The 20921-nt window shown below is 43.6% G+C and overlaps 1 protein-coding gene across 1 annotated transcript in view; it reads left to right on the forward strand.

Moving 5' to 3' along the window:
* The window catches only part of LOC112104608 (UDP-glucuronosyltransferase 3A1-like), a 15738-nt gene extending 1582 nt beyond the window's left edge, over nt 1–14156 (forward strand). The window contains exons 2-7 of the mRNA XM_026649224.1: nt 5148–5249; nt 6823–6940; nt 9340–9825; nt 11520–11536; nt 11968–12187; nt 13746–14156. Of these exons, the coding sequence (XP_026505009.1) occupies nt 5148–5249; nt 6823–6940; nt 9340–9825; nt 11520–11536; nt 11968–12187; nt 13746–14022 (1220 nt within the window). The 3' untranslated portion in view covers nt 14023–14156. The remainder of the gene's footprint in view (nt 1–5147; nt 5250–6822; nt 6941–9339; nt 9826–11519; nt 11537–11967; nt 12188–13745) is intronic.
* The last annotated feature ends 6765 nt before the right edge of the window (nt 14157–20921 follow it).

Below are 20921 nucleotides of genomic sequence, written 5' to 3' on the forward strand. Positions count from 1 at the left end.
CCCCCCCCATACACATGAGATACGAGTGGGACCCAGAGGAAGGGCTGGAGTGGCCACTGCAGCAGAGGAGATGGGGGGCAGGTAAGACCAGGGCCAGCTCCAGCATTTCTGCCGCCCCAAGCAAAAAAAAAAAAAAAAAATGCCGCGATCGGCGGCGGCAGTTCAGCGGCAGGTCCTTCGCTCCTAGAGGGAATGAGGGACCTGCTGCCCCCGAATTGCCGCAGGTGCCGCCCCTCTCCCTTGGCCGCCCCAAGCACCTGCTTGTTAAGCTGGTGCCTGGAGCCGGCCCTGGGTAAGACTGCCCAGCCTGGGCCCTTTTTCCAGCCACAGTGGGTCCCGGCCAGTGCCGTAACGAGGGCGAAGCGAGTGAGGCACTTGCCTCGGGCACTCAGAGCCGAGGGGCGCAAGTGTCTCTGCTGGACCGAAAGCTGCTCTCCTGGTTGCTGCTGCCTCTATGGCAACCAGAGACGCTGGCCGTCAGAGAGCTGAGGGCGAGCAGCTGGCTGCTGCAAGTCAGGAAGGGGAGAGGGGGAGGACGGAGCCACACACATGCTTCTCAGATGCAGCCCTCCCCTCCCTGGCACCCACCTGGAGGAGACGCTGAGGGGGCTTCCGGTGGGCGACAGGATCATCGGCAGTGGACCTCACTCACCTGAGCAGCTGCTGGGGCTTTGGTGAGTGTTTGACACTGTGATCCGCGCCCCCCCAGCCACCACTCCTGCAAACTGGGCAAGGGGCAGCCCCATCCCCCACCCTCAGTGAGGCTATGGTGAGGGGCAGCAGAGGAGGAAGGAAGCCACATGTGATGGCAGTCCCCTCCCCCCCAGCACCCACCACCCCCTCCCAGAGCCCACACCCCCTCTCCGGCCCCCAAACTCTGTCCCAGAGCCTGCACCCAGCCCTCTGCACTCCCTCCCAGAGCCTGCACTCCTCCACCCATCCTGCACCCCACCCTGTGCCCCAGCCCGGAGCCTGCACCCAGCACCCAAACTCTGTCCCAGAGCCTGCACCCCAGACTCAATCCCAGAGCCCAACCTACAACCCAATCCCCTGTCCTACAACCCAATCCCCTGCCCCAACCCAGGGCCTGCACCCCAGACCTCCTCCCCCCACCCAAACTCCCTCGCAGAGCCTTAAGCAGGTGGGGGGCACCACCAAAATTTCTACAAACCTGCTGCCCCCATACTTGGAGGGGGGATGAGGAGGCAAGTTGGTGGATGGAGGGGGGCATCCATTTTCAGTATTTTAATTTTTGGTACTGCATTGATTGACTGGTGTGTGCATTAATATAGTGACCCCCTGGGTCTTTGAATGAGGCTTTATACTTGGGGTGGGAGGGCGAGCGGTGAGTCGGGGGTGAGCAGGTGGGCAAGCGGGTGGGTGGGCAAAGAGGTGAGCAGTGAGCCATCAGGGGTTCTAGGCGCGGGCATGGGGATTTCTGGCAGGGGAGGGAGAAGGTGAAAGGTGAGTGGTGGGTGGGGGACTGACTAGGAGGGACGCAGCAAGCCAGCGGGGAGCTAGGGGGTGAAGAGGGGTGTGATGGTGGGGCCGAGCGGGGAGGGGGCGGGTACTATTTTACTGCTGTGATCTGGTCACCCTATGCGTGCTGTTTCTTCCCCCACCCACCACCTTCCTTTTTGGCTGTGACATTATTGACATAATCTGGGACCGTATAGAACATGGATGCAACCAAATTCCTGTAGTGGCACCAAATCTTGTATAAAGGGGGTCAAATGAGGTGTCTAAGACAAGGTTATGGTTTGCTGGTTATGATTATGCTCTTTATGTGTGTATCACTTTTGTAGTTGAAGTTATGAAGGTTGGCTCTATACTGTCTGTATTTCAAACTTATGCTATGCTTCTGGGTGACATCTCAGACAAGTTGGTGTTAGCTCTGCCTAGCCTGCTTGATGGCCTATTAAGGACCATCAGATATACAATTGACCCATTGAGAGAAGGCAGATACGCCTTGTAACTCAGCAAAGTATGCAGGGACTTGCCCATATGACTCCAGACTTCATTTTGCTGTAATATTCCACAGTGAGAACAAAGAGGTGTTCTTACACCTGGAAAAGACTGTAAAAGGCTGATGCCTCATCTCCATCTTGTCTTCAGTCCTGCTTCTTACCTCTGGAGGGACTTTGCTACAAACTGAAGCTCTGAACAAAGGACTGAATGACCCATCCCAGCTGTGGATGTACTCCAGAGACTTGATTTAAACCTGCAATTTATTCTATCACTGCTACAAGCCTGAACCAAGAACTTTGCCATTACTGTATGTAATTGATTCCATTTAACCAATTCTTGCTCTCATCTATATTTTTTTCCTTTTATGAATAAACCTTTAGATTTTAGATTCTAAAGGATTGGCAATGGAGTGATTTGTGGGTAAGATCTGGTTTGTATATTGGCCTGGGTCTGGGGCTTGGTCCTTTGGGATTGGGAGAACCCTTTTTCTTTTACTGGGGTATTGATTTTCATGACCATTTGTCCCCATAACGAGTGGCACTGGTGGTGATACTGGGAAACTGGAGTTTCTAAGGGAATTGCTTGTGTGACTTGTGGTTAGCCACTGGGGTGAGACCAAAGTCCTCTTTGTCTGGCTGGTTTGGTTTGCCTTAGAGGTGGAAAACCCCCCGCCTTGGGCTGTAACTGCCCTGTTTTAAGCAATTTGTCCTGAATTGATACTCTCAGTTGGGTCCCGCCAGAACCAGCATCGTTACAGTGGTGTAGTCGTGCTAGGATCCACAGAACTGGGTCAATTAAGCTTTGGGTCAGAACCCCAGGCTATCCAATTTTGATTTTTGGGATTGAGAGTTTGGTTGATTAAAGAGCAGTTGCAATGGGTGAGCAAAGAGCATATGAGGGCCTTGGCAAAAAAGCCCTGAAAGATTTGTGTTCAGAAAAGTGGATAAGGTTCAGAAAGAAAGCTACAAATCAATAACTGAGAAATCTGTTAATGGCTAGTAATCAGAAGGCAGGAGCAGAGCCCTTACCTGATGCTACAGAAGCTGCAGAAGCAATTGGAATGCAAAAGGCAGCAAGTAAACTGCAACTTGAGCATGAACAAAAACTGGCAGAAATTCGATTGCAGGAACTAGAAGCTAAGGCAAAAGTGGAAAGACTTCAGCTCCAAGTCAAAAAAGCAAGGGAAGAACAGCAGAAATTGTATCCTCTTGAAAGTCCAGTTTATAACAATGTTGGTATGTTGTATAATTCTGAGCAGTTGTCTGGGTGTAACCAAATGTACCCCAAACACTGCCACCTTTTATGTAAATACTGTTACTGTGTGTTCAGTAGAGGGTAGCTCCATAACTTATGCCAATGCTATGTATGGGAGTGGTAATGAAAAATTCATAGAGAGTGTAAAAGTCAATGGTAAAAGCTGTTTAGGGCAAATTATGGCTTCTAACATCACTCTTTTTAAAGCAGATCTTGTCAAAAAGGAAGATTACTTACCAAATCAGAGTGTGAATGTTGTAGTCCTCTATGAGTTTACTGTAAGCCTGTAAGTGTGCCTTTAGCCAGAATCCACTTGAATGGAATGGTACTCAGCATGAAGTTATAGCTGGTGTAAGGAAGTTATTGCCTAAAGATCTTTTGATTGGGGAAAATGTTAAAGCTTTGTTCAGTCCAGGTAGCCAGTCACAGGACAGGAATGATCTTAAACCTGTGTCTATTGTGGGCAATGATTTGCCTGGGGCGGGTTTCTCCAAAGGTTTGTCTGAGGAGAAGAGCTGTTTGTCTGTAAATGAAGTTTCTGAATGTCTGTCTAATGTCTCAGAAGTGAATCTGGAGTTAGATCAAGAGCAGAAAGATCTCATTGGTCAGGAAAATGTTTCTCAGGGGCAGATTAAAGTGGATGGTCAGGTGAAAGCCCTAACTGAGGAAGGAAAGGGTAGATTTTGGATGGGTGATGGATTGTTGGCTAGTGCAGCTTGTAAAAGTGAACCTGAAAAGGGTGACTGTGATTTGCTGGAAGTAGCTCAGTGTAGTGAGAAGAGCAGCAGTTTATCTGTTGGGAGTGGCAATGTGCCTGGTACGGAAAGTCTGAATGAGCCTAGGCAGCCTTGTGAGCTGATGGCTTTATCTAGTCAGCAGTTTGGGAAGGCAAGGAGAGTGGAAGATGGGTTTGTTTCCGCGGGGCGGGCGGCGCTGGGTGTGTGTGTGTGTGTATGTGTGTGTGTGTGTGTGTGTGTGTGTGTGTGTTTTGTGGGGGGAGGAGGCGCAATTTTATATTCTTGCCTCGGGTGCCAAAATAGCTAGTTACGGCCCTGGTCCTGGAAGAGACACTGGGACAGGAGCAGGAGCCCATGCACCAGCCATCAGGGTAGGGGATGGGACAGAGGGTGTCGGTGAAGAGGGCACCAGCTGCTGAGAAAGGCTTGGGGGAAAACAAGGCACCAGCCGCCCAAGAATGGTAGTAGGACTGCTGGGATGCCCTTTCCCAGCCTGGAGCTGGCTGCCCTACACTTCCCTATCACAAGTCTCAGTAGCTCCCTTTGTTCCCCCTCCAATCTCTTTGCACCCCCATCCACAGGTAGCTTCTGCCCCTCTGAGGAACCGACAGACCCCCCTTGAGTTCAGTAGTACAGGATCAAGCCCCATGAGCTTAGGGCCTGATGCTGTGAAGTGCTGCAGAGCACTCTTAGCTCCCACTTACATTAAGCAGTACCCGGACATAGCTCCAGGGACACCAGCTAAGGCTCTGGCTTCATATCTTGTCATGTGCCTGTACTGCCCTAGCACAATGGGACCCTGATGCTGATTGGGGCCTTTGGGCACTACTGCAATACAAATAACTCAATGGGCTCTATAGAAAATGGTCAGCTAGATGTTAACAGTATGAGGTCTATACAATTAGCATTTTACAGTTTGTAAAAGTAAAATTTAAAAAAAGGGTAGGGACACATTTGTCTTAAAAACACTGGACACTATTGGGCCAATTGTCTTAAATGGAGTTACCACAGGAAAAAAACATTTAGCCCAATTTAGCTTGTTTACATAGTGAAACTATAAATAAATATCACTGCAAATGTCTCCATTTACTGCTGCTGCTTTTGAAGCCAAACTTTATCAGCATTTGTCAGCGTTATCTACATATTAAAATGGGAATTGCATAATCTGTCATCTTTTTTAATCCATAGGAGGAAGCCATTATCTTATGATGGATGAAATTTCACAAGTCCTTCATAATAGAGGTCATGAAGTCAGAATGTTACTACAGACAGGTGTTCTGATGATCCCAGGTAAAGGCACCTTTCCCAGAAGAGCTTATTACCAAAGTAATATAAATATTATATATAACTAGTAAAAGCATATGCATAGCAGGTACAAGCTAGGCTCTTTGATCATTCTTACAGTTAGTTCTTGTCATATTTAAGGTCCTTAAGCTTTTCCATTATAAATCCATTTTCAATTTCTTATAACTTTTCAAAACATTCAGCTCCTGGGATGAAAGTTTTCTGCCTTCTCAGGTGACTATTTTTGGCAAATGTGAGCAAAAAATGCCTCAGCCATTTAAAAAATAAATAAATAAAATCCTGCAAGAACATTTTTTTAAATGACAGCTCTAGCTATGAAAGTGCTGACTGTAGGGAACAGAATTAGGCAGGGCAGTAGCCCTCAGTGAAGAGAAACATCTAGGAGTGTTCTGGACTACTTTGGGTTTATTAGGGTTTTTAAAACATAGCACACACAAAGTACTTTGGGGACAAGAGTTAGTTGCTTACAGCAATGTTCTGATGAAGAGAGACTGGACATGCATGTCGCTAACTCACTCACACTCATGGTGAATGTTCATGTCTCCAGTGGAACCATGGTGCCAGGTAGCAAGGAGGAGGTGAGGAGTCCTGTAGCCTGAGGAAAAGCACAGGGTCTTTGCATACATATCTCTGGACCTTGGCACTGCATTTCTTGCCCAGATTGCCCCCTAAGGCCCAAGGTGGGCTTCTGCATTCATCTGGCCTCTAGTCTGCAATGTCTGGGCATTCCACCATGCCAGTACAGTCATAAGATAATCAGTCCCAGACAGTCTGCCCTTTTCAGGGTTGGCAATGAACACAAAAAGAAATGAACATAATAACTGCTCCACTGGTAAGATAAAGCTCTCTTCCATCCGAGGGCTTCTGGTAGGCTGTGGCCCCAACTGGGCTCACAGGCTAATATACAAGAATTGCCCCACCAATTCTTTCCTTTCCTTTAGGGAGGGTGCAGGGCATCAGGCAACAGTTGCTCAAGGAGCTTTTGCCTTCAGCCAGCCCTTCTCCAGGAGCTGAGGACTCAAGTCTGCTTTCCACTCTAGTGTGCCACCAGCTGTGCTGTGCTCTCCCCTTTTAAGCTCCTGCCTCCACCTCGGACATCTCTCACTGGTGTGGCAGGAAAAGGCCGACTGAGCCCACAATCCCTCATTACTCTCAGGTTGCCAAGTGTGGAGCTTGTATAACCCATCATGTCACTTAGCTAATCCTGAGATTCAGATGAATCTTGGGGGATTGGTGGGTTGTGTGGGCCAAATCAGTGCCTGTTCCACTGTGGAGGGAACAATCATCAGATGGAACAATTTGGGTAAACTCTATAAGGGTGAGTTCCCAGAGAGTTTTCTTCTCCTCCTGCAGGACTTCCTGTGAGACTGGATGATTCCCATCCTTATAAACCTGGGTGGTTAAAAAATAAACTACTTATTAATTTCTCATCAGATTCAATTTTTAAAAAATTGTTAATCTTATTTTCCAAAAAGGCTGTACAAAAAAAAATTAAGGTTGTATTAAATGTAGGTGTGCTTAAGGAAAATGTCTATTTTTTAATTATGCATATTTTTAGGGCGAAAATATGAGCAGCCCGATACCTACCAAATTACAGCTTGGTCTGCTAGCCAGGACTACCTCAAGGAATATGAGAAGTGGTTTGCTGACTACACGGAGGATTTTCTGAAGGGCAGGTATTACTTTATCATCATTGTTATGCACAATTTCTTAAGGAGTTTAAACTGTCTGGAAAAAGCTCTGCCATTCTTGATAGCTAAAAATATCAGATTCCTGTTTATTACAGTTGGGATAGTGAAGAGGGCTTTTAAAAATATAGTTTTTGAGTGACTGGACTCCATCTCTCTCTCTCAGACCCACACAGTTCAATACAATGTTTATGCCTGGATATACCTGCTGCAAGATAAAATTGCACTGAATTAGGTTATTCATTAAAACCAAGTTCTTCATTTCAAAATCAGACCTACCCCCCGTGCAGTCTTTACTTTGGGGGGGGCGGGGGACGGACCAAGAAAACCCAGAACTTTTCACGGTGTGGTGCTCAGGCTGATCATTGTAGTTCTCGATTTATGGCCAAGGTTCAAATGTGGGGCTAAGACCCAAATGAGGACCAAAACAAAGAAACAGAGGAAGCATGAAATGATATGGAATTAACTACTTCAGTCTGTATGAAATTTTCTACCCTCTGCTTCAAGGTTCAGAATTTCTGGTTGTTGTGTCCCTGCTTCCCAGAATTCATCCCTGCACAGAGGGCTAGCTCAAGGCCTATGAACCACTTATGTCCCCTGTATTAATGGTCAACACAGCACTGACTAACCTGGGAGAATTCATATCTGTCACACGGCTCGCCTCCTTTGTGATGGCCCCAAATCAGCCAAAACACTCCCACTCACATATGTAGGGCGGGAGCCTCCCTGAAAGGTAAAAAGTCAGCACCAGGATCCCCAAGTCATGGACAAAGGCCCAGAGCTAATCAAATAACTGATTGCAAATAATATTCATGGCAGATTGTGACTTTTTTTTATTAAATAATTCATAAACAATTTCTTCCATCATTCAATTAGCTCTACATTTACTGCACTTTAAATAAATTGATAAAGCAGAAGGTTAATCCCAGTTCTCTTTCGTAGATGTGAAGTTACTCTGCATTTTTACTAGCCTAATTTAAGAAGCGCAGTGTCAATTTTTCTGCGTGTGATTTCATTGACTGCAGTGGAGTTTCATCCATTGACAATAGCAGAAAATTTGATCCTTGAATGTAACTGACAAACATGGCAACGCACTATCTAACCATTAAGAGCTTGATCCTGCATTGGGGTGGAGGAAAGGAAACTGTGGCCACTGGGACAGTTCAGCAGTGTGAAAATCTGGCTCATTTTGAATCCTGACACATCTGCCCCACCCAGTTCCAGCAGATCTGCGTTGGGTTGCACGATGGATGAACATGATGCAGGAATCTCTGGGCTGTGCCAGCACCCAAATGCAGATACAGTTTTTAACTGAAAGCCTCCACTGAACCCTTGAGCACACCAACCAAGAACTGATGCCTTGCCCTCGGCAGGATCAAGCCCCAAAACTGCAGAGTTTGGTGTGATAGTAATAGTAATTTGCTGCAACTTCATCCAGTTTAAGCAGTAGCATAAGTCAACCAAAATGAGAAGAGACTCCAATTCTGTGTTTGCACAGTGCTGAGCGCAAGGGTACCCAAATTCAGCCACCAGAATACAAATGCCATTAGAATATAAACAACAACAGTTGTTGCATGGGACACAGTTGAGAAAGGATGTTTGAGCTAAAAGTTTATCTGGAACAATGGCTGTAGGTTACTGACCTATTAAATTCCACAACTCTATTCAGAATTATCGTATTAGGAGCTGTCTCCACTTAATGTGCCTGTAACTCCCTTTAGCTTTAAGAAGAGTTCTGTGTATGCATCAGCTGGAAGATATATGGGTGGGATATTCAAAAGAGCTAAGGCCTAGATCCAGATGTTAAGATACCTAACTCCTATTGAAATCAATGGAAGTTAGGCACCTAAATACATTGGAGGACCTGTGCCTAAGTCTCATTGATTTTGTTGTTGTTGTTACTCTTTACATTTCTTTCCCCTGGTGTCAGAGTTTAAGGTCAGAAGGCACCAACAGATCATCTAGTTTGACCTCCCGTATATCACAGGACACCAAATACTGCCCAGCACCTGCACACTGAACCCAATAATGGTGCGTTGTGTTTTGTAGATAGAACACTGGACAGGAGATTTAGGTTCTATTATTGGCTCTGCCATTGGCCTGCTGGCTGATCTTGGGCAAGTCACTTTTTCTCCCTGGGCCTAAGTTTCACCATTTGTAACATGGGGCTAGTGATGCTGATTTCCTTTGTAAAGGAGATCTACTGATAAAAAGTGATATATAAGAGCTAGATATTATTATATATTTAAATTTGCATGGCAGAGATTTATCAATGACAATAACGTGCGCAGGGATTTACACTCTTAGCCAGGTGAATATAGCCCTGTGTAGAAATTAAGGTAGGCTTAAACTATAATACTTAACTAAATGGTCTTATCTTTCCCCAGAGAGGACCTCAGCCGTTACTTGGATTTTATGAACCACTTGGCCTACCAGTGCCACGTCGTACTAAATGAATCAGAGATCCTGAATTCCTTGAAGGATGAAAAGTTTGACATAACAGTAATGGATGGTTTTAATCCCTGCTCCTTCTTGGTTGCAGAGAAACTAGGCCTGCCTTTTGTTGCGGTGTTTCCTGGAACTTTTGCTAATGGACCACAGGTTGGGATTCCTAGCCTCCTGTCCTATGTCCCAGTATTTTATTCCAACCTAGCTGACCACATGGACTTCTGGGGCCGCGTGAAGAACTGTCTAATGTCTCTTGTTTTAGCCATAGTACAATATCAAGTCCAAACCAAATTTGAAAATGTCATCAAGGAGCATTTCCCAGCTGGGTCCAGACCTGTTTTATCTGAGCTCTACTTAAAAGCAGAACTATGGACTTATAACACTGACTTCTCCTTTGAATTTGCACATCCGCTTCTTCCAAATACTTAGAGAGAGAGAAAATGAGTTTGCTCTACAGCCTTAGCTAACAGCCTGTTTGGCTTTTAGCTCATGCGGTAGAGGCTCATGCACTGAGCTCCAAAGGTCCCAGGTTTGATCCCGCCTGCTGACAACTGGGGTCTGTCGAAGTTACATATGCATCATAGAATATCCTGTGATAATCCATCTGAGTGCAGGTTTGGTTGTGCATATACAATTTAAACTGTCTGTTCTCTGCTTGGAACTGTGATTAGGATCTCACCCCCCATGGGGATAGCAGATAGAAAAGATCTCTGTTGCTCAGTGCTGACAGTTTGGATGATGTAACAAAGGCTAGAAGCCATTGCCTGCTTTACCTACTATCTTCTCAGGATTTGCCTCTCCCTGCAACCTCCCACCACCACACACACACACACATACACATTCAGTAGTCGCATTTACACTTTCTATTTGCATAGTTTCCTTATGGGGTACACTGTCACTCTTACAACATATCAGCTCATGTGAAAGTATCTAAGATCTGCTGCAATATCTTTCCCTCCAACTTAGTGCATGTAACAGGATAAAACATCCAGTACAAAGAGCAGCCGTTCTGTTAGATCTTCTTCATTATATAAAGCAAATCCCCGAGACTGGTGCTGAAGCACTCAAGTCTCTCCAGTAGCTGAAATCCACCTTCCCCAGAGCTGCACCCACATGGACATTCCAGCTTACAATTTACCCCATTTGGGGACATGTGAGAAGTCAAGCAAGGAACTCAGAGGCTTTGAAAAGTAAGCTCTTAAGCATACTCTCACATTTTACTCATACAAACACATAGAGACTTACAGATCCATACAGAAACACAACAAAACCTGCACACAAAAAACATGCCTTCAGTGTCCTCACCTGTCCAAGACCCTTTTGAGTTTTGATCAGTTCTTTTAGGGTCCCAAGACCCTTTTCTCCTCTTTCCTTCCTCCTGTTGAGTCTTGTTTTCTTGTTCTGGTCAGTGAGAGTGTGCACTACAACGGGCTTGTCGACACTGGCAATTAACAGCGCTGCAACTTTCTCGCTCAGGGGGGTGAGCGCAGGGGGATGAGTATCTATCACCCCCCTGAGTGCAGCAAGTTGCAGTGCTGTAAAGTGCCAGTGTAAACAGTGCCCCAGCGCTGGTAGCTGTGCCCCCAGTGCTGGGAGCTACGCCCCTCATTGAGGTGGCTGCACCACGACCACACAAGGCACATTAAAGCGCTGCCACGGCAGTGCTTTAGCGTTGCCAATGTAGACTAGCCCTAAGAGTAGACCTTGTCCTCCTATAACTTTCCTGTCCCTTCTGTCAGGTGACCCTCCTGGTCAGCCTTAAAATCCCATAATGTTACCAAGGTGAACCATCAGGTGATCCATTTTTTGGTTACTTCTCAACTCAAGTCCAGACTGGAAAAATTACTTTATTGCCTTTCAGCTACTCCCTATAGCCAACTCACTGTATGGCCAAGGTAGACCTATTCAAATATTAATGAGCCTGGATGCTCCTGTAACAGCTTTCTATCTGTGGGCGACCCCCAGATTCAATATTCACTGAGGCATAATGATACAAAGTTCATAAAATCTAACTAGAGTTCACAAGTTTTACAGAGACAGATTTCCCAAATGGCCACAGGTATCTATTATAGTTCCTCTATCTGTCCCCTGCCACCATTTGACTGTCTTGTCTATTTAGATTATTAATTCTTCAAGGTAGGGGATTGTCTCGTACTGTGTTTTTACAGTATCCAGTGTAACCCACACACCTCCTGGGTGTGGTGCTCTGTCCCATCAAGTGGCACCAAGACTACTTAGAGATTAATGAGTCTGCTCTACAGCCTTAGCTAAGGGCCATATGGCTTTTAGCTCAAGCGGGAGGGGCTCATGCACTAAGCTCCAGAAGTCCCAGATTCAATCCCACCCCCCGATGACGGGGTGTATCAGTGTTACACTAGCACAACAAGGCCCTGATCTTGATTGGGGCCTCTAGCCATTATTATACTGCAAGTAATAAATAATAGTTATAAAGCTACACATTCTGTACATTTATGAATAGAAATCGAAAGAATTATTACTTTTAAAACCTGTGCAAACACGGTGAAATTTCATCCACTGACATAACATATTTTGTTGGTTTGGGCCAGGACATCCTATGGCTCGTCTGCTTGTTACCCACGGGGGGCTGAACAGTTTGATGGAATCTATCTATCATGGGGTCCCTGTTGTGGGAATACCCCTTTTTGGGGACCAGCATGACAACATGGTCCGAGTGGAGGCCAAAAATATGGGCATTACTCTCCGAATAGACCAACTGAAAGCTGACAAATTCACTCGCACAATGAAGCAAGTTATAGAAGACAAAAGGTATGTTCCTGTCAGTAGTTCTGTTCTGTTCGCTGTGAAATCAGTGGTATGAGGTCTACATTGGCATAGTTTGGATCCACATTTCTCCACTATTGTTAACAAAAGCAGCAGTGCAGTGTAGACAGGGTGCAGGCACTTTTGTCACCATATGGTCTATTCCTACAGGCAGTTGTTAAAGTAGATCGAAACAGGATGGGGGAGATCTCACCTCTCCATCCAAGGAGTTGTAGGGAAATACTGCTTCCTCAAATGGAGAAGAAAAGGCAGGAAAACTCTGCTCTCCCAACTCCCCTGTACTTTAATCCTTGCTTCCACCAATGGAGTTGCAGCAAGAGAAGGTTATGGCTCTGAATTTTCCTATTGTATTTAAGGCCTGAAACTTTTACCATTGATTTAAATGGGAACAGGATGAAGGCTGATTTATGGTCCATTCCCGCTCCCACTGAAGTCAATGCCAAAAATATCAGTCAGATATATGTATGGATTTAAGTTCGAGGTTCCGAGCAGCCACAACTCCAGTTGACTTCAATGGGAAGTTGTTGGGAGTCAGTACCTCACAGGATTGGGCCCATAGTACACATCTGTAGCCAGTGAAGTTATTACGTGTCACATATTTGTTTCTGGAACAATTTAGATGTTCAAAAGCTGTGCCCCAGTTTCAGGGCTTTTAGTTTTGTTTTCATTGCACATATTGGTTATTATTTTCATTGCGCATTATTGGTTATCTATGCCCCTTCAAAACTGGATCATTCAAGGATAGAGTTAAAGACAGCCTCAAAAATTACATGTTTTGAAAGCAAACGCTGTGGGAAATGAGGCCAGTGAGTTATTAGATGATGACCTAGTACATCAGATTTTCTATACATGTTTTTAACATTAAAGTTAAAAAAAATAAATATATATATTTTCACAATGATTAAAGTGCCTTGTGCAGGTCTAGATTAAGGCACAGACATTACAAACCTTTGCCTGGGGCCCCACTCCTGGAGTTCCATGATGAGATCAGAATTGCAGCTTTAATTTGTTCATTAAATTATGTTTCTAATGCCGAGGCTATGTCTTCACTAAAAGTGCTGCAGCTCTGCTGCTGTAGCGCTTCAGTGTAGACACTCACTAGAGCGATGGGAGTGGTTCTTCTAGGAAGACAGAAGAATTCTTCTGTCAACCTAGTGCTGTCTACCCCAGGGGTTAGGTTGGCTTAACTAGTCACTCAGGAGCATGAGTTTTGCAGACCCTTAAACGATGTAGCTAGATCTACCTAACTTTTTAGCGTAGACCTGGCCTTATAGATGCAAAGCGAACCTACAAAAAATAACTGCAAACTCAGGCAGGCATGACCCCTTGGTCCAAGAGCTGTGAATTGCCCCATTCATCTGAACTCTGATAGCTGCCACCCCAAGGAGAGCCAGAGCGAGACCCCATAAAGGGTATGGCTAGGGCCCTAGGTTGCTTTAATTTAATCCTGCCCAGGAGCAATAGCTTAGAACGTCATTGGCCATGCTTTCAACTATGATCATTTAATAACCACAAGTCTCTGCATTTTAATCTCTTCACACAGGTATAAATCTGCAGTAATGTCTCTGAGCACAATTCATCACTCCCACCCGCTCCCGCCAGATCAACGCCTGGGACGATGGATAGAGCATGTCCTCCAGGCAAGGGGAGGAGCTCACCTCCAGCCTTATGCCTTTCAGCAGTCCTGGTATCAGCAGTACTTACTGGATGTTTTGTTGTTCCTGTCAGGGTCTGTCCTGGGGATCATCTACCTTTGTGTTAAGCTCGTAAGAACTGCGGTCTTTAGGATCCGCAGTGCAGGGAAACAGAAACAAACATAATTTAAAACATTGCATATTTGGTTAACACCATCATTTTAAAAATGAGAAGCAGCTGTTAGTAGACATGACTCACTTGCTTGAGGGAAATGATACATTTCCTGGATAATCCAAGCACTCTGTATGACCTAACTTTATGGAATAATGTAATAAACATTTGATGAAAAAACAAAACTAGCTGCATGTTTGTTTGGTTTTAAATTCACTCTCTTATAATTTATGTTCCTTCTTTTAAGGCATCACTTGGGGCTTGATCCTGCAAGGTGCTGAGCACTCTGGCTTTGATCAAAAGAACTTAAAGACTTGCTTAACTTTAATCATGTTGGTATTCTCATTGACTTCAATGGGCCTACTCATCTGGCTTAAAGTGAAGAATGCAAGTAAGTGCTTTGCTGACTGGACCCAGAGTGGACCTTGCCGGATTGAGCCCTTAGTGAGGGATGATATTCTCTGGAGCAGCTATTTCTGTGCTAAATGGGATTCTGAAAGTGCGTGAGCGATGCTGCATGACTGGAACCAGAATCCTTCCTATCCCAGGTAACTTCTGAGAAGTTAAAAGGGGACATATACAGTTGAATGGAGGGTAGCTTCTGAGCCTGCAACTTAAAAATGAGCCAAAATGATTTCAAAACAAATACAGAAAACTGTTCTGAAGTCTCAGTGATTAACAGGCAAGGCAGGCAGACTCAACAATGACACACAGTATGAAATAAAGTATTTACTTTGTTTTACTTGCCATGACCTGTGTCCCGATTTTGAGCTTTCCCTGCAGGAGGTGAGTATATCACAATGTTGTAGCACCCTGGTGTTTGTGAACTGATCTCTGAAGTTTGACGCTGGCCATGATGATGAACCTGTCCCTTAGGGCTCAATTGTGAGCTTGGCTGTGCACTACCGACAGCAAACACTGCACAGGAGGAGGGAAAGCAACTGCTTATCATACTCCTATGAAGAAGAGTGGTGCAAAGGAAGAAACAAGCTACACCACAAAAAAGGCTGGCAAAATTGGGGGAGCAGATTGTAATTCCCAGAATCACAATGGGGTCCTTGTCCCGTTCCTGAGGCAATGCAGCCAGAAAAGTTTAGTTGCTGGCTCAGTGATTTCTCATCTGAAGATTAACTGCTGCCTGTTGAGATTTCTTTAGGACAGGGACCTTATCTTTGTATGTTTCTATAGCACCGAGTAAAATGGGACCATGATCATGTTTGGGACCTTAGGTTGTGACTACAACATAAACAGTACATAACTCCAGCAGTCTCATTCAGGCAAATCTCCCAAGCCTATGGGAGTTTTGGGTGCGTAGGGAATACAGAAGCAGGTCCCAGGGTTGGTGCTGTTTACTTAGGATTATGCTCTTTTTCTAATTTGAGTCAATTATTTGACTTTCAAACTTTGATTAAGTTGAACAGTTGCAGGGATTGTATTGTATTTTAGCATCTACATTTGAAAGATGGAACAGATGACTGTCCCATAACTTTTATTGTGATAATTTGGCAGAGGATGACCAGGAATTAAATATACAATTGCACAATCAAATGCACAACTAATACAAGGGGAATGACTAATACATGGGGATGGTAGTACTGCCAAAAAGGGTCTGGGGAATATAGTGGATCACCAACTGATTAAGTCATCATCAATATGACGCAGCTGCAAAAAAGCTAAATACAGTTCTGGGGTGTATTAAGAGGAGTCTTGTATGTAAGACAAGTGGTATTTGTCCTGCTCTACTCATCACTGGCAAGGCCTCAGCTAGAGTACAGTGTCCACTTCTGGACACCACAATTTAGGAAAGATATGGACAAATTGGAGAGAATCCAGAGGACAGCAACAAAAATGATAAAATGCTTAGAAAACCTGATTTATGGAGAAAGGTTAAAGAACTAGGCATGATTACACTTGAGAAGAGATGACTATGGGGGAACCTGGCAACAATCTTCAAATATGTTAAGGGCTGTTATAAAGAGGATGTGATCAATTGTTCTCCATGTTCAGTAAGGCAGGAAAAGTAGTAATGGACTTAATCTGCAACAAGGGAAATTTAGGTTAGAGATTAGGAAAAACTCCCTAACTCTAAGGGTAGTTAAGTATTGGAGTAGGCGTCCAAGGAGGTTTTTAAGAACGGGATGGACAAACACCTGTCAGGAATGGTCTAGATTTACTTGGTAATGCCTTAGTGCAAGAGGCTGGACTTGATTTCTCAAGGTCTCTTCCAGTCCTACATTTCTGCGATTCAATGTGCTCCCCCCCCACCCCAATAGGTTGACCTCTGTCATGAGTACCTGAGGGTTTGGCAGGTGCATGTTGTAGAAGACACTGCAGCTGTTGAAAAGCAGGTAGTGACCAGGAATACTCTCAGTGGCCAAGGAAGTCTCAAAATCCCTCCTAAAGTTAACCTCCATCTTTCTGTCAGCTGTATCTTTAGGGAAGAAATTCTCTTCTGATGGGATCATCATATCCTTTATCACCACCACAGCATAAACATTCAATATTTCTGATGGCATTTTTTGGCTCTTGCATCTTATAGTATCTAAGTGTGTGACTGCTTACACCCTTTCCCTCATCAGGGTATTCCCATTCATCCCTGATTACATCTATAAGGGAAGAGTACAGCAGAACTGCCACCTCTAGCTAGAATTAGACTGGCAGGTCTAGGCTTCTCATCCAATATCTCATCTGGTTATATAGATATGGTAGATACCATTTTCCTACACATAGAATCAAATTTGTTGAGGGAGGGGGAGGAAACCTTCATATTTAACTCCTTGACCTGCTCAGAGTCTGAATCAGGAAATTCTCCCTCCTCAATAGAGGAGAGTGTGTACAAATATTTCTTAGATTTTTTATATCTTCTTTCCATTTTTGTGCTTCCAGAGTGTTTTGGCTCTTTTTGCCTGTTTTACAGGGATCCCTGCAGTGCTATGGGCAGGGCACAGTCTCTCGTGATCCTTTTTATTGAGAGCCTTGAGCCTTCTAGTAGGTCTTCCTCTGTATACTAACTTTCTGGGTCCCATTTCCACTGCTTGTGAGACAGAATTGCTTTTTAAGAATTCTGCCAAACATCTAAGGAAGAGACGTGTAGGAGTCCTGCTTCTTTCCCCAGGGAGCCGAGGACCCCCATCAGTTCTGGGAGGGACATTGGATCGCTTAAGGGTTTTTTCCCTTACAGCCCAGGTCTTTTGTAGGACTTACTCTCCTAACTGGGATAACAGCATCCTCATCCTTATACTTTCCTCCTGAAAGTCTGGGAAGCTCCTGATTGGGCTTTTCTGCATTGGAGTTGTGGCTCCTCAGGACAGGTGGGGTATCCAATACACCAGTCTGCTTGAGACCCATGCAGGTGCAATGCAAGTGTTGGCTTGTTGTGAACAGGGAGGGCATAATTTTACTCCTGTAGAACCTGTAAATACTGTTTCACATAGGGAGATGCTGCATAGACTTTGCCAGGTTCCTGCTCGTATGCTCTGCCATTGTTTGAGAAGTCCAAGAGAGGAGGTTGCTACAGTGGTAGATCTGGGTGGCTAAAACCATCAGTCTACCAATTAGCTGATCCAGGGAAGAGGAAGAGGAGAAGTAAGAGGAACAAGCATTATAAAGTTGCATGTTATTCCTTGAAAAATGAATTGAAAAAGTTGACAAAGGAAATGGTGAGGAGCAAAGCAAACAGCCACTCTGCTGCCATGGAGGTAGAAATTCTGGTGAAAAACCACAAGAGGGGGCATGGCCAGCAGAGACTACATCACAATGCCTCTGGAACTGCAGAGAGGAAGGAAGCAGCCTACTATACATCAGAATCATGGGAGATGCTGCGCTGCAAAAAGCAGAGGTTCAGATCACAATCTTTAATAGTGCACTTTGGATGGGTTACAAGGGAAGCTTCATGCTTCAGCAGCTTAAAGATCATAGTGTGGAAGATAAAGCTTCCCAATGAAGATGGGAAGTAACACTGTTTATTCCTATGTTTAACCAGTTGGGCTGCAGGAAAAAACAAAACAAACCCAATGTATCACTGTTCTTTTTCAGAATACCTCTGTAAACTATTCCAAGAAGTATCCTTCCCCTCTTGAAATGTGTGATGAGTACATACAAATCCTGTAAGTTTAATATTAGTCTGCTATTTGAAGGAAGTTAAAATAAACCAAAGTAAGGTTAGGAATACTTGTGGCACCTTAGTAAGGTTATACTCTCAATGAAATCAATTCACAATTAATTGGAGAAAAAGTAAAATTATCTGAAAAAGATTAGTAGCAAAAGCATTTCTAGAGCAAGTCTGAATGTATAAAGCACATACAAGTAGTATTGAGAAATGCATTTTATTTCATGCAAACAATTTTATTTCACTAGATATTCAAACAGACAATTAAAAAATATATCCAGTACATCAATAATTTAGAACACTACACAAAAACAACTGCAATTCAGTGAGGGTCAAAACAACACAGCATGAAATTATGCACACTTATACTTGTATCACAAGGCAAAAAGCTAGTCTATCCATAAGCAGCACTCCTACAGCCTATTCTTGATACACATTTGAAAATGGAATAAGGTCTGCAATTACTCAAGTTGTACCAACAGAAATAAATTAATTCCCTGCCCTTCCACTTATGTCTATACCAGGGGTTCTCAAACTTCATTGCACTGTGACCCACTTCTGACAACAAAAATTACTATACGATCCCAGGAGAGAGTGACCGAAGCCTGAGCACACCTGAGCCCCACTGCCCTGGGCAGGAGGGTAAAGCCTGAGCCCCACCGCCCTGGGCAGGAGGGTAAAGCCTGAGCCCCACCGCCCCAAGTGATGGGGCCAAAGCTGAAGCCCAAGAGCTTCAGCCCTGGACGGGGGGCCTATAACTTGAGCTCTGCCGCCCAGGGCTGAAGCCAAAGCCTGAGCCCCGCCACCAGGGCTGAAGCCCTTGGGTTTCAGCCCCAGGTGGTGGGGCTTGGGCTTTGGCCCTCAGCCCTGGGGCCCAGCAAGTCTACCGACCCCATTAAAACAGGGTCACAACCCACTTTGGGGTCCCGACTCACAGTTTGAGAACAGCTGGTCTATAGGAATGAAAGTATTCAAGTAAGAGTTTTGAGAGAGAAAAATTCTGAGACACCATTCTCCAGTTACAACATTTCATACGAGTATGTCATTTAGTAAGACATAGTCATGAAGTAATAACCAAAAGTTGAAAATTGGCATTGTTTACATATTACAATCTAGTTAGACACATTAACATTGTGAGGAGCACACCCTATTACATTAGAAGTTTCAAAGAATAATCGCTAATCTTGCTTTATAACAAACAAAAGTTACTGGATGTAATACAGCATAATTCATAACAACAGTTCATTAATACAGTAGAGTGAGGGTTTGGTTCAAGGTGTAAGTGTTTTGTTGGTAATGGTTGGTCCATATTAAGGGAATGAAGAAATGTAGGAGTGTCTCAACTTCAGATTAGACTAATCTGCTAGGGGCACAAGTAGTATTGGCATAGTACTGCTGTGAGGCAGTAGATATCCCTCCACAGCACATTAGAGAAAGGGGATTTAAAAATCTCAATCAAAATGTTACAAGCTATTCTTTACAAAAAGATATTCTGTAAAAATTGCAATGACTTTCTTGCATTTTAGAGAAATTAAATGCTAGGACACTGAATATACAGAGCATCAAAACTAGTGTTTTTTGTTAACAGTTACGATTGATTCATTCATTATAATCAAATGATATATCAATGAAAACTACTTTCATAAGCTTCATAAAAATCATTACTTCATAAAACGATCTCTAATATTTTAAGTGCACATTAGGTCTCAAGTAATTAACAGTGATAGTGAAAGAAAAGAACAGGAAACCTTCACTTGTTCTCATGGAACAGCTACAATATTCCAGGTTTAATTTAATAAAAGTACAAGTTACCATAATTACACTGAATTGGAGTAGAAAAACACAATTATTACACCTTCAATTGTACAAATAATTGTTAGGGCTATGTTTTGCAATAGTAAGAACATAAATAGTGAAAAAAATAGCAGCTTTTCTCCAGTCCTCTTATTACTGTAATCATAGCTACTTAAATTTACATGTCTATTTGATTAAACACAAATGCAGGAGACATTAAGCATTCTTCAGTAGTGTGAATTACAGCAGTATAAGGTTTGTTCCAAAACGACTTTTTCCTTAGCACTTTAAAATCGTACCTCAGGGATAACATGTTATATCTTCCGAGCCCCAACATTAGATATTGGTATTAATATACAGTAAAAACAAAGTTCTATAGTTCCTCCCCAAATTGTTAAATGATTTCCTACATTTAAATGCTACAAGCCAGACCAAATATAAGTAAAGTGCACAGAATTCACTTCAGAATGTAGCTATTTCTACACACATTTTTAAACGTCTGATAATACAGATTTGCAAGTCTAGCAAAGACATTAAGTTTAATTAGGTGTAACAGTTTCTCTACCCATACTTTAAAAAAACAAAACAAAAACACAACACTTCTGGATTATTAGTGTAGTTATGTTGCGCATTCTGATTTTTAAAAAATTTATTCAAAATGTGCATGGGTTTTCTAGTAATCACTGACATGACAGCATCCAAACATAGTTTCTATTTAACTTGCTACTTTTTTGGCATATTTCACAATTATAAATCAAGCAGTGTGAAAAACATGATGCAAGATAGGAAGTGTATATTACTTGTAATTTAATATAATGATATTTTAGTTTATAAGAAAATATGATTTACATACTCTTTAGTTGCATATAAGTATGTTTATGTAGTGGCAGCATAAATACATGTTATTGTTCAATCTCCCAATCACAGTTCAGTTTAAAATGTCATTATTTTTGGACTTTCTAATTTTGAGTGAGTGGTGCAGGAACATAATATATACATATTTTTGAGATT

Source organism: Terrapene carolina, unplaced genomic scaffold (genome assembly GCF_002925995.2).
Source record: "Terrapene carolina triunguis isolate 2854851 unplaced genomic scaffold, T_m_triunguis-2.0 Scaffold69, whole genome shotgun sequence".
NCBI classification, from domain to species: domain Eukaryota; kingdom Metazoa; phylum Chordata; order Testudines; family Emydidae; genus Terrapene; species Terrapene triunguis.